The sequence below is a fragment of the Podarcis liolepis genome (genome assembly GCF_965112155.1).
Source record: "Podarcis liolepis genome assembly, chromosome: 15".
Lineage (NCBI taxonomy): Eukaryota > Metazoa > Chordata > Lepidosauria > Squamata > Lacertidae > Podarcis > Podarcis liolepis.
Window position 1 is genome coordinate 28134318 of NC_139566.1, and position 13103 is coordinate 28147420.

The 13103-nt window shown below is 53.8% G+C and overlaps 1 protein-coding gene across 1 annotated transcript in view; it reads left to right on the forward strand.

Moving 5' to 3' along the window:
• Positions 1–4907: 4907 nt before the first annotated feature.
• BCR (BCR activator of RhoGEF and GTPase) overlaps positions 4908–13103 on the forward strand; it is a 96879-nt gene continuing 88683 nt past the window's right edge. The window contains exon 1 of the mRNA XM_083478443.1: positions 4908–6975. Within this exon, the coding sequence (XP_083334569.1) occupies positions 5400–6975 (1576 nt within the window). The 5' untranslated portion in view covers positions 4908–5399. The remainder of the gene's footprint in view (positions 6976–13103) is intronic.

Consider the following 13103-nt stretch of genomic DNA (forward strand, 5'->3'; position numbering starts at 1 on the left):
TTGCTTGTACAGTCATACCTTGGAAGTCAAACGGAATCTGTTCCGGAAGTCCGTTCGACTTCCAAAATTTTCAGAAACCAAACCGTGGCTTCTGATTGGCTGCAGAAAGCTCCTGCAGCCAATCAGAAGCCACGGAAGCCCGGGTTTCAAAAGAACATTCAAAAACCAGAACAATCACTTCTGGGTTTGCGGCGTTTGGGAGCCAAAATGTCCCGAGTTCCAGGACGTTCAGGATCCAAGGTACGACTGTAATTTCTTGATCCAATTCTAATTTCTAAGTTTAGCTTTTATATGTATTTGTTTTATAAGGGAAGGGTTCTGCAAGATGCACCTTCTGTTTGCTCATCTGGCAGAAGCTGTCAGGGGCACGGAAGTTGTTAGCAGCCAGGTAAATATTGGAGGACTCCTTGCTTTTGCACTGAGGCCTGCTAGCTGGCAGGCAGGCAGGCAGGCAAGTAAGTCCCTCCTCTCCTGATGCCTCCCAGAGGAAATTATTCTGAGAGGCTTAGGTGGGGGAAGCAAGATGCTCAGGGGCATATTATGTGAACAAACTGTGCATGTGTCCATTAGGAGGCAGATTGGGATCTACTGGGAGGTGTCTGGAGTGCTCTGCATTAGGAGGCCTTCCTTTGGAAAAGGAATGCTAAGAAAAATGCAATGCATCCTTTGTAAAAATGGGGCTCGCAACAGCTTTCTGGCCAAGGTATGTGTGTGAGGGAAACCAGCTACTTTTGTTCACAGGAGGGAGTGGCAAAAATGAATGGCTGCTTGCATGGCTTCTTCGGAGTTACAGCAAGGGCTTCAGGCTCATTGTGGGAACACGAGAGGGCTTGTGCGGTCGTGAAGCTTGCTTGGGAGCTCTTGAAGACAAGCCTGCCTGCAGAGACTTTAGAATAATTGAATTGGACAGGACCTTGGGGGTCATCTAGTCCAACCCCCTGCAATGCAGGAATCTTTTGTCCAATGTGGGTCTCGAACCCCAGATGACCTCAGCAAAGTGGTCCGAGTTCTTTAAAAGGGCCATTTTATTTTAGAAAAAATAATACATAGGCTGCTTTGTCAGAAAACTCTCATAAGTGATGCTCATTATAAAAGATCTAGGAAAGGGGCATGGGATTTGTGCAGAATGCTGACTCTTACATGCTTATCGTCACGCCAAGACATTTGGTATGCTCTGCTCATTAACACGTGGGAGGAAGTTCTCCTGAGCCAGCGCCATTGAGAAGAAGCCCAATAATGGGAAGAGCAGGCTGGGAGGCGGACAGATCTCAGTGGAAAGGCAGCCCCTCTGAAATGAAAGAGAGCAATGTGAGATAGCATCAGTGTGTTTCAAGGGCACTTGCTCAGGAGAACTGCACCGTCGTGGGAAGCAGATCTGAAGGAGCGCAAATCTCCCACCCTGTGCCATAGCTGTCAACAGTCCCTTATTTGGCGGGAAAGTCCCTTATCCCAGCGCTGTGTCCCGCTGCTGTCCCTTATTGATGATGTCCCTTAAATTTCCCGGGTTTCAAAGGAAGCAGCTCCTCTCCCTCCCTGCCTGCCGGCCAGGGAGGAGGGAGGCTCCAACTGTGTTGCTTGGCTGCATTGCTCACCCAATAAGCAGTCTAAGAATGACTGGGGGGTGGAGCTTACATGCCTTGTGCTGATCAAATCAGCCACGTTGCCTGGGGACTCGCCTTTGCTCAGCGCTTCCCAGCGGAGAGGCGACGGTGGTTTTCCTTGCTGCATCCCCTTTGCCGGGTTGCTGCGCTGTGGGAACCACTGCTTGAGACTTCGTTTGGCTGCTGGCTGGGCTTTCTGCCTTTGGCTCGGAGGGGCTCAGAGGTTGAACATACCTGTGCTCCGAAAATCCCTTATTTTGGCTGCTGATCCCTTATTTTCGAGGCTGCTGGTCCCTTATTTTCAAATCTGTAAGTTGACAGCTATGCCCTGTGCATCTTGAGGAAGAAGGGCCACTGGGCTCAATGGGCAGCTTACTCTCCATCTGCCCCGCAGCTAGCATGAATACGTAGCCTTAATGGTGCCTCAAGTGAAGCCCACCTGTCACGGCTGACCTCCACCTATCAGGAATCCTGAGCCTGGCTTCCTCAAGGGGGAAAGAAGTGGATAAACCCAGCATTAACTTCTGCAGCATATGCTCCAGGGTAGATTAATGCAGAGTGTGGCCACCGGTCTACAGGGCATATAAGAGGCCTTAATGCCGAATCCCCTCCCAGCTCATTTGTTGACTCGAGGGTGATCTGCGGTGCTGAGCTCCTTTCGGAAAGCTCCTTGAGGAAAGAAGGGAATCCTACATCTCCCCACTATTTTAATTGGGTGTGCATTTAAATGGGTGATTCTAGGTTGTTGCTTGCTTGTTTTCTGTAATAATAATAATAATAATAATAATAATAATAATAATAATAATAAAATTTATTATTTATAACCCACCCATGTGGCTGAACTTGCCCTATATGTATTTTAAATTTTAAGTGCTTCAAGACTCTGATATATAAAAATATTAACAAAAACAAATAAACAGTTAAAACCATAATAGCATCAAAAAGCAACCGTCACAAAAAACGTCCTAAAGCATTTCCGAAGGGGTAGTTGTGCTGGTCTGGTGCAGCTAAAACAAAGAGGCAATGGGAGGTAGGGGGAAGAGAAATTTATTATCCAGTCCAAAGATGGCAAGACAAATGCTTTCCTAAATAAATCTGCAATCCTATATGTGTTTATTTGGAAGTTTGCCTGAGAACTGAGAACCCCCACTTTGAACCATCTTGTGTGGCAGGGATTATTCTGTGTTAAGTGGAGGAATAATCTGAATGCTAGCAAACCATTTTCCCAAGAGCGGGCGGAAGGAAGTTGTCATAATTTGTCCTGATATGCTAGAAGCAAAAGTGGTTAAGAGGTTTGATGGATTATTGAGCAGCATTAAAAATGGAGCAGGCTTAATGCTTTGGCGTGAGCAGCAGCAACACCCTCCATCTATGGGTCCCAAAGCCCTCCCCAAACACCAGTTAATTGCCTGGCAGCTCCTACAGGCCAACCTCCCACACAGATGGACATAATAATAATAATAACTCGCTTTCATTTGAAGCCTGTTTATTTTAGTCAGGAAGCCTCTCTGGGTTTCTGGGAAAGGAAGGGCCACATGGCTGGGGCTGAGCACATGAAAGACATCCCACTCTCTGCAGACAATGGAATGGCTCAATGTAGGCTGCCCAGGTGATGCCACGGGGAAGGGAGGGGGCTCTGCTCCACCCTTTGCCTAGGTCTCAGGAGGGGAGAAGAGAAGGGTTCTGGGTTGAGAACATATAAATAAGCAGAGTTATCCCATCCTTTGGAATAAAGGTAAAGGTAAGGGAACCCTGACCATTAGGTCCAGTCATGGCCGACTCTGGGGTTGCGGCGCTCATCTCGCTTTATTGGCCAAGGAAGCCGGTGTACAGCTTCCGGGTCATGTGGCCAGCATGACTAAGCCGCTTCTGGCGAACCAGAGCAGCGCACGGAAACGCCGTTTACCTTCCCACTGGAGCGGTACCTATTTATTTACTTGCACTTTGACGTGCTTTTGAACTGCTAGGTTGGCAGGAGCAGGGACCGAGCAACGGGAGCTCACCCGTCGCGGGGATTCGAACCACCAACCTTCTGATCGGCAAGTCCTAGGTTTAACCCACAGCGCCACCCACATCCCATCCTTTGGAATAGCCACAGCCAAAATCTTCAACTCCATATGATGACAGGAGAGGGACTCTTGACAAGCTTCTAAGCACATAAGCAGAGGCCAGGATCTTCATCGGATCCAAGGCCCTCTTCGCCAATCAGTTAAAAGAAAGTATTTCTTCTCACAGTGAACAGCTAAAACTATGAAACTGCAGGAGGCAGTGATGACCACCAACTTGGATGGCTTAAAAAGAGGATTAGGCAAATTCATGGAGAGAGGGAAGGCTAGGGGGGGGGTTTTGCAAACTTGAATTAAATATTGGGTGGGGGCAGTTAAAATAAACCCTGTCCCAAATAATCACATAATGTGGCGCGCACACACACAACATTTGAATGGGAATCCCCCTCAACTTGGGGAAGGATGGCCCCCTCAAATATTTTATTGGAGGGGCTGAAGCGACCTCGGCTCGAGCAGTGGGCTCCTATGGGGCAGGGGTACCAACTTGTGTAAAATATTGCGGGAGGCCAGGTAAGCCCTGCCCTGCATAATCAATCACAAGATGCACAATCAATCACACACCCCATTTGAATGGCAATGCCCATCAACTGGAGGGGAAGCTGTCCCCCTCAAATATTTTATTGGGGGCGGCGGGGAAGGGACTTCGGCCCCTAGGAGTTGGCTCCTAAGGGCGCGAGGGCTCTTGTGCTCGGATCCTGCATTTGGCTGTGAGAAAAGGATGCAGGCCAGCAACAAGGCTCTTCCGCTGCTCCATTCTCACAAGAGAAGCCCCCTACCCAGGAGGGGTGCCAACTTGATTTTTTTTTTAAATGGGGTGGGGGCAGGTAAACCCAGCCCCGCATAATCGACCACATGACACGGTGCACGCGCACTATTTGAATGGCAATGCTCATCAACTTGGGGGTGAGGGTTGCAGCCCCCCCCCAAATATTTTATTGAGCGACCGAAAGCCCCTCGACCCTTTGGAGTTGGCTCCTCTGCCCCAACAGCATTACCGGAAAGGGAAGCGTCCTTTCTCCTACCCTAAGCTGGGATCTGATCCTTTTGGCAGGCCTGGCCCAGCCAGCCGGATCCACGGCAGGCGGCGGTGGCGAGGCGCTCTGCACGTGCTCGGGGCTGTGGGCGGGGCGACGGGGCCCAGCCCGTCCCGCCCGCCCCCTCGCCGCGCCCCCCTCCTCCAATCCCGCCCCATCGCGCCGCCCCGCCTGGCCTCCCGCCCCGCCCTCGCCGTCCCTGCGGCTGCCATCCCGAGCGCGAGCTGGGCCAGCCGGCGATGGGCAGCCGCGACGCGGAGCCGCCCGGAGAGCTGCAGCCCGACCCCGCCTGAGCCTGCCTGGATCAGTAGCCGCCGCCGCCGCCGCAGGATGGGCTAAGGCTCGGGCCCTGCCGAGGCCAAGGAGGAAGCCAGCAAGCAAGCAGGCAGGCAGGCGGAGAGGAGGGGAGCCCGCCGCCCGGGCGCGTGAGGCAGGCTGCCGGCCGCGCTCGCCTCCGCCTCGGCTCGCGCCTTTGTTCTTGCCCGCCCGCCCTCGCCGAGGGGGCGGCGGCGGCGACGGCTCCTCATGGGCAGCGCGGCCGGGGCGCCCGGGGCTGAAGCGCCGCTGCTGCCTCCGCGGACACCCTGCCTCCTCCGGCGGGGGATGAGCGCCCCCCGCCGCCGCCTCCTCCTGCTCCGCCGCCCGGGCGCGCCGCTGCCGCCCTGACCGGCCCTCGGGCCGCCTCCGCCGCCGCCGCGATGGTGGACCCGGTGGGCTTCGCCGAGGCGTGGCGCGCGCAGTTCGCCGACTCGGAGCCTCCCCAGATGGCGCTGCGCTCGGTGGGCGACATCGAGGCGGAGCTGGAGCGCTGCAAGGCGTCCATCCGCCGCCTGGAGCTGGAGGTGAACAAGGAGCGCTTCCGCATGATCTACCTGCAGACGCTGCTGGCCAAGGAGAAGAAGAGCTACGACCGGCAGCGCTGGGGCTTCGCCAGACCCGCCCGCGCCGGCCTCGACGACGACGACGAAGACGAGGGGACGGCCGCGGCCGACGACGGAGACGTCGGGGCGCAGACGACCGGCCAGGCCAGGCCGCCGCAGCCGCCAAGCGGCAAACCCCATCACCACCACCGGCCGCGCCCGCCTGCCCTCCGCAAGCTCTCGGCGGCGCACAGCGACGGCTCCGAGGCGGACAGCCCGACGCAGCAGCCCGACGGCAACGGCGAGGCGGCGGAAGGGGGCTCCCCGGCCAGGGCCCGGGCGGCTCCCAGCGGCGGGAACAGCGGCAGTAGCCGCCGCCAGCGCCTTCTGAGCGTCTCCTCGGAGAAGGAGGCGGGCGCCTTCGAGCCGGTGGGCAGCCGGGAGCGCGGAGGGGGCGGCGGCGGCGGCGCGGCCAGCAACGTGGCGGCGCTGCGCTGTAACTTCGAGCGGGGGCTGAAGAAGTCGTTGACGACGGCAGCGGCGGATGGGAAGGAGCCGTTGTCCGCGCCGCCCTGCTCGTCGGACAAGCCCTTCTACGTGAACCTGGAGTACCACCACGAGAAGGGCCTGGTGAAGGTGAACGACAAGGAGGTCTCGGACCGGATCAGCTCGCTGGGCAGCCAAGCCATGCAGCTGGAGGCACGGAAGAAGCTCTTGCCGGGGCTGCGCGGCCGCTCGACCGAGGCCTGCTTCGGCGACGGCGACTACGACGACGCGGAGCTCAACGCCCGCTTCCTCAAGGACAACCTGCTGGACGGCAACGGCGCTGCCCGCTCGTCCTCCGCCTGGCAGGCCGCCCCCTCGGACTTCCAGCCCTACCAGAGCGTTTACGTCGGGGGCATGATGATGATGATGATGGCGGCGGCGGGGGGCGAAGGCGCCGGGGAGTCCGGGGGCAAAGGCGCCCCGCCGACGCCGCTGCTGCGCGGCCACTCGGGCGCCACCGTCGAGCCGGAGAAGCCGCTGACCTGGCCGCGCCGCTCTTACTCGCCGCGCAGCTTCGACGACATCGGCGGCGGCTACACGCCCGACTGCAGCTCCAACGAGAACCTCACGTCGAGCGAGGAGGACTTCTCGTCGGGCCAGTCCAGCCACGTCTCGCCCAGCCCCACCGCCTGCCGCCTCTACGGCCGCGACAAGAGCCGCTCGCCCTCCCAGAACTCCCAGCAGTCCTTCGACAGCAGCAGCAGCCCCCCGACGCCCCAGTCCCAGAAGCGGCATCGGCAGCAGCAGGTCGTGGTCTCCGAGGCCACCATCGTGGGCGTCCGCAAGAGCGGGCAGATCTGGCCCAGCGACGGCGACCTGCCGGCCGGCAGAGCCTCTCTGGACAGCTGCTACCACCTCGGAGAGGCAGGTGGGTGGGAATCTCCTTTTGTGTCCTTGTTCTTCTTCAAGAGGGAAGGGGTGTCTCCCTTTTCTATAGCATGCAGGAGTGTTGAAATTCCTGATAATGGTGTATGTGGGGAGTCCCTTTTGTTTTCTGATGGGGGGGATATGTTTTAGCCATATAGCCACATCTTGATTCTGTACCTGGCTGGGTTGGGGGAGTTTCTGACCTCCCCCTTTGCACAGCTTTGTGATGCCCTGCCTGGCCCACTCAGGTGAGGTCCTCAGGTTGGGCCTTCTCCTCTGCTGCCTTCCCTTGGTTGGGTCAGGTGGTGCCATCCTGAGGCTCCTTCTCCTTCTATGGAAGCTGGGAAAACGCCATCTGGGGGCTTCACATGGTCCTTTATCTCTTGGTGGGAGGGAGGTGCCAGGATGTTGGGGTGCCCAAAGGATCCTTGGCTCTAGAATGCAGATGTTGGGGTGGCGGCAGTGGAGGAGGAGGTTGCCCAACTCAAGTGGCCCTTGGACCAGTGGATCCTGCCTCTTTAGCCTGGTTGGGGGGTTCTGTTGTATTGCTCAGAACGACAGGAGAGCAGGGTACACCTGAGCCCTCTCCTTTTGCCTCCTGATTTTGAAAGACTTCATGGACTAGCCTTGGGCTTTAATGGGCTGCTCAGGTGTCCTTGTGCTGCCTTTGAGATGTTACGGAGTGTGGCTTGGCTTGTGCGATCCATGGGTCACCTGCATGCGAAGCAGGTGCTCTGCTGCTGAGCTGCTCCCTTCCCCCTGTGTTAACAAGTATGTTGTGTTTTGAGTCAAGGCCCAGAATCTACCTGTGATTCATTTTCTCCTGCAGTCATCACATGGTAGTGCAGTAATCGCGTGATGGGCCCGGGTGTGTGGATGCACCTGGAAGTCATCTGGCTCAGCCTTTCCCCAACCTAGTGCCATGCAGCTGTTTTGGACTACGGCTCCCAGCCCCCATGGCCATTGAGGGGAATTGTAGCTGCAGGGCACCCAGTTGGGGAAGGCTGATCCTAGCCCCTTGTGCTTTCATTTAGGAACCTGCCTGGGTGACCTTTCAGTGGGATGCTAGCTTATCACCTGCAAGGCTGGACATGCTACGTTCTTGGGCCTGAGACTGCTATGCTTCTCCTTGTTTAAGTGTCTTACTTTCAAGGAGTGTGTCTTCCTGGCATAAACACTGGCCAGGTGTGTATTGTGTGTCCAGGCAGATGCTGGACTTGATGAGAGCAAGGCTGATTAGGAGCTGCGTGTACCTTTCTAACAGACTCTGGTTTCCCTTGTCCAGTTCTGAGATGATGGACAGTGGTTGTCGCTACTGGAAGTTGCCCCTGCAGCTTGCCAGGCATTGTCACTGGACCTCTGGTTAAAGAGCAGAGCGGGTTTATAATAATAATAATAATTTATTATTTATACCCCGCCCATCTGGCTGGGCCTCCCCAGCCACTCTGGGCGGCTTCCATAAAACCAAAAATACAGTAAAATCACACGTTAAAAACTTCCCTGAACAGGGCTGCCTTAAGATGTCTTCTGAATGTCAGGTAGTTGTTTATCGCTTTGACATCTGCTGGAAGGGCGTTCCACAGGGCGGGTGCCACTACCGAGAAGGCCCTATGCCTGGTTCCCTGTAGCTTTGCTTCTCGCAATGAGGGAACCGCCAGAAGGCCCTCGGCGCTGGACCTCAGCGTCCAGGCAGAATGATGGGGGTGGAGACGCTCCTTCAGGTATACTGGACCGAGGCCGTTTAGCAAAGCAGTAGCGAATTCTGTAGAACAGGTCTAGCAAAGGCCTTGGATAATAATTCATTATTGAGTTATATCTCCTCATGCTTCCAGGAAGTGCCCTTTAGGTAGCCTACAGCCCCACAAATTCAGCCCAATACCAATTAAAAATCTACATTCGAAATCTTAACAAGTACATGGGTAATGGGGACAGCAAAGGACATGAAAGTGGGGGGGAAAATGCATGCTGACAATCATTCTAAAACGATAGGCATTTCTTTTTAATATTGACGGATGCTGGAGGTGCCGAACTGGAAGAAGTTGTGGCCCCTGGAGTGAGGGTCCAGACTGCTATATATATAGATCCTTCACCTTTGTCATTCCCAGAGTCAATATTGTAATAAGGAACAGCGCCTGACATTTGCAAACAGCTAAATTCCTGCCTGCTTGGCTGGGCTTCAAGAGGCTCTCAGAGTAGAGAGGTTTTGAAGCTCTCAAGGAGAGTTGGGGTCCTTCGTCCTCCTAGTTTGGCATTTCTTAATATTTAAATGCAGGTAGAGTATCTGAGTCTCTTTTTCCTGCCTCTCATTTACAGTATTTCCTGAGAATTTATCTCCCCACCACCCCACATTATATGGGGAGGGGGATTGTTTGGGCTCTGAGCTGGCTTTGGCACATGGAAGGCGAAGGCTCCTTATCCTCAAAGTGACCTCTCCCCTCCCTCTCTCCCTCCCAGATTAGAGAGCCCTCAATTTCTTTTCTTCTCAAGACTTGTGGATCTTGTGCGAGAAGCAATGGGGGCGGGGATGGGAGAGGGAGGAGGCTGAACCACTGGTCTAATCTGAACTGCAGCCATCTGTCCTGTGATGATGCTCTTTAGATGTCTGCAAAGCCTCTCCTCCGGCTTGCAGTTTCCTGGGCAGGAACAATAGGAGGGGAGGGGAGGGTGCCCAGGCCAATGCCTCCGGGCCCTCTCTTCTCTTTCAGCTGCCTGGGCTGTCCTTGCAGAGAGGCAGGTGCCTTTTAAATGGGTATTCCCTCCTCCACACACACAAAGCTTTTGCTCTTCTAGCAGATGAAACCCTGAAACTGTGAGGCACCAGACCTGGTCCCCCCCCCCCCCCGCAAGCCCAGAATTTGTGTGTGTGCCTGCAAAGGGTCATGTCTCTCCATCCCACAGAAACAGCAGTGCAGTACCTTGAAGAGTAAGCCTGATGCAGGAAGAAAGGGCATTAACCACATCCACTGTTTTATTTTGTCTATGCTTCTACGTTGTTGTTGTTGTTGTTGTTGTTGTTGTTGTTGTTGTTGTTGTTGTTGTTGTTATATCCTACCTTTTTAGCAGACCGGGGCTGCTAAATTCAGCTTACACAAATTACAACAAGACAGATGAAATACAAAAAATAAATAAAAAAGATATAAAAGATAACGATTAAGGATAATTTAGAATTAAGGCAACGTTAAAAACCAATCTTTTAAATTTCAGGTAATCAAAAACATGCGCTGCTCCTGGTGGTTAATAATGCAGGGAAAAGACACCTTTGAAACAATTAAGGTGCATAGCAGCGTAAATGTAAAAGGAAGAGAAGCCAGAACTATGAAGAACAAAGTGGGTGGCCTCTCAAAATAACCTGAGCAGGAAAAGAGGCAAATCTGCCTCGGGGGTTTGTTTTGACCTTCCTTCGCTTGAAGGTAGAAGGCAGCTGGTTGTGAGGGAGCAAAATGAAGTTCTGTAAGGGAAGATCTCAAAGCCGGGTCTGCTACTGAGAAGGCCCCACTTTCCCTGGATCCCTGAAGTAACAGCAGGACCAGCTGACATGGAAGGCAGTATTCTGGACCCCGGTACATTACAACCAGCGCTCTAAATTGTGCCCAGAATTGAAGCTGCAGTAAAGCAGGAGTGAGTTGCATACTCCCCACAGCTGACTGTGATCAAGAGCCTGGCTGAACCAAACTCCTTCAGAGGCAGCCCTCCATCAAGTGCATTGCAGTAGTCCAGGCGACATGTAAATAAGGCCCACATTCCTGCAGCCTGATTGGACATCTCTGGGAATGGGTGTAGCGGGTGCATTAGCCTCATTTGTGCAAAGGTGTCTTGGCACTGATGCAATCTGGGTATTTAGGCTCAGAAGATGAACCCCCAGAAAATGAACTTGGGTCTTCAAGCACAGCACAACCCCCATCCAATGCAGATTGAACGGTATTCCCTGTAGGCCAGGAACACCTTTGACATGTCTGGATTAAGTTTCAATTTGTGTGTTCCCCTGGCGCCATTTTGGATGGGGGGTAAAGTCTCAACGTCTTCAGGGAAACCTGGAGTTGAGATGCAACCATGTGCTCAAGTGCGCTGCCCAAAAATGCCCAGATGCCAATGGGGGGGGGTATTCAAGAAGGTCTTTTCTAAAAAACCAAAAGCTTTCCCACCAACTCTTTTCAGGTTCAGTGGACCGATGCTCTGTCGTAGAGTGGCATTTGCCACCCCACCTTCCCCACTCAGTCTGACCCTCTCAAGGCAACTTTTGTAAGCCAGGAAGGGTTAAGTGCATACATGGCTAGGTTCCAAGATGTGCAATTACACCTTCAGATTGCACAAACATCCTTCAGAGCTGGATGAGCAGGTGCTGAAGTGACCTGCTGCAAGGTGCAAACCGTTTTATCTGCAGAATGCCTTGTAAACTGGTCACCGTGAGGGTTCTTCAGTATGGTCTTGCAGAGATGTCAGAGGCCCTGGAAAAAGCTCTTATGGACAACTCTGTCCCTCTGCAGTGGTGGTAGAGAAGCATATCCTTCGCACCCCCTGGAATAATCCCTGAAAGGGTATCTTTTCTGTGTTCCCTCAATACTTTTCTGTCCTCATGGCTCCCTATTCATATTCTCAAGATCTCCAGGGAGCCTGTTTGGTTTTGCTGAGTGGGTGGCTTGAGGGCCATTTTGTCAGCTGTCCATCCAGAAAGTTGGACAGTCCCCAAGACCCATTGGGAAGTGGTAGTCATCCGCCAGTCTCTTTATGGGAGCCTTCATAAAAAAGGTAAAGGACCCCTGGATGGTTAAGTGCAGACAAAGGTGATTATGGGGTCCACTTTCAAGCTGAGGGAGCCGGCGTTTGCCGCAGACAGCTTTCCAGGTCATGTGGCCAGCAGGACTAACCCACTACTGGCACACAGAGGACCATGACAATAGCCAGAGCACATGGAAATGCTGTTTACCTTCCCGCTGCAGCAGTACCTATTTATCTACTCACAGTGGCGTGTTTTTGAACTGCTAGGTTGGCAGGAGCTGAGACAGAGCAATGGGAGCTCACCCCGTCGCGGGGATTCGAACTACCAACCTTCTGATCAACAAGCCCAAGAGGCTCAGTAGTTTAGACCAGTGATCCCCAACCTTGGGCCTCCAGCTGTTTTTGGACTACAATTCCCATCATCCTTGACCACTGGTCTTGCTAGCGAGGGATGATGGGAGTTGTAGTCCAAAAACAGCTGGAGGCCCAAGGTTGGGGAACACTGGTTTAGACCATAGCACCAACTGCTGTTTAGACCATAGCACCACCTGCTCCCTAGGAACCTTCTTAATCGGTCTTCAATTGGACCCTGTAGGGGCAATAATCCTATTTCCCCTAACAGTGAGAATCTACTCCTGTGGCAGAGTTGTAGGCCCCCCCCCCATAATTGCTGGTTGGGGGTGAGCTACATGGTACATTACTGCTATTTGTCTATTTATTACATTAATATCCCACCTTTTCTTCCGTGGAGCCCAAGGTGGCATACATGGTTCTCCCCCCGCTCTCAATCCCCACATCAGCCCTGTGAGGTAGGTTAGACTGAGAGGCAGTGATTGGCTCACCCGGTGAGCTTCATGGCTGAGCGGTGATTCGAACTCACTTCTCTCAGGTACTAGTCTGCCACCTTGGGATGCACATGGTGGGGAGGCATTTGTTTGAAAGCCCATGTCCATGTGCTTGGTTCTCCCTCCTTGTGCTTGGTTCTTCACTGCTTTGAAGGGTCTCCACTGCCATCCCCCTGGTTGTGATTTCCTTTTCTGAGCTCTTGGGCTTGGCTGTTTGTGGGCAGGGGACGCCCCACCCCTTGAATGGTTGAAAAGGGTGAGCCAGCCCCCCTCCCGCAAGCTTTGATGATAAACCTTTGGGGAGAACTGGAGGGGGGCAGTGTTATTTTTCTCATTGTATTTTTAAAGCTGGTGTGTGCTTGCAGGGGCAGCGGCTTCAAGGTATTCAGAATGCAAATCCCTCCAGATCAAAGCTCGTCTCTGCATTTGGCTGGGGCCTCAGAATCTGCAATGTTCTCCCACTTTATTTTGTGTTATAGCATTTCAGATGCCAAGCTGGGGGCAGTGTTAGGTATTCTGACTGTGGATTTTGTTATAGTGGGGGTTGGTAGCAAAGCTCCCCTCCAGC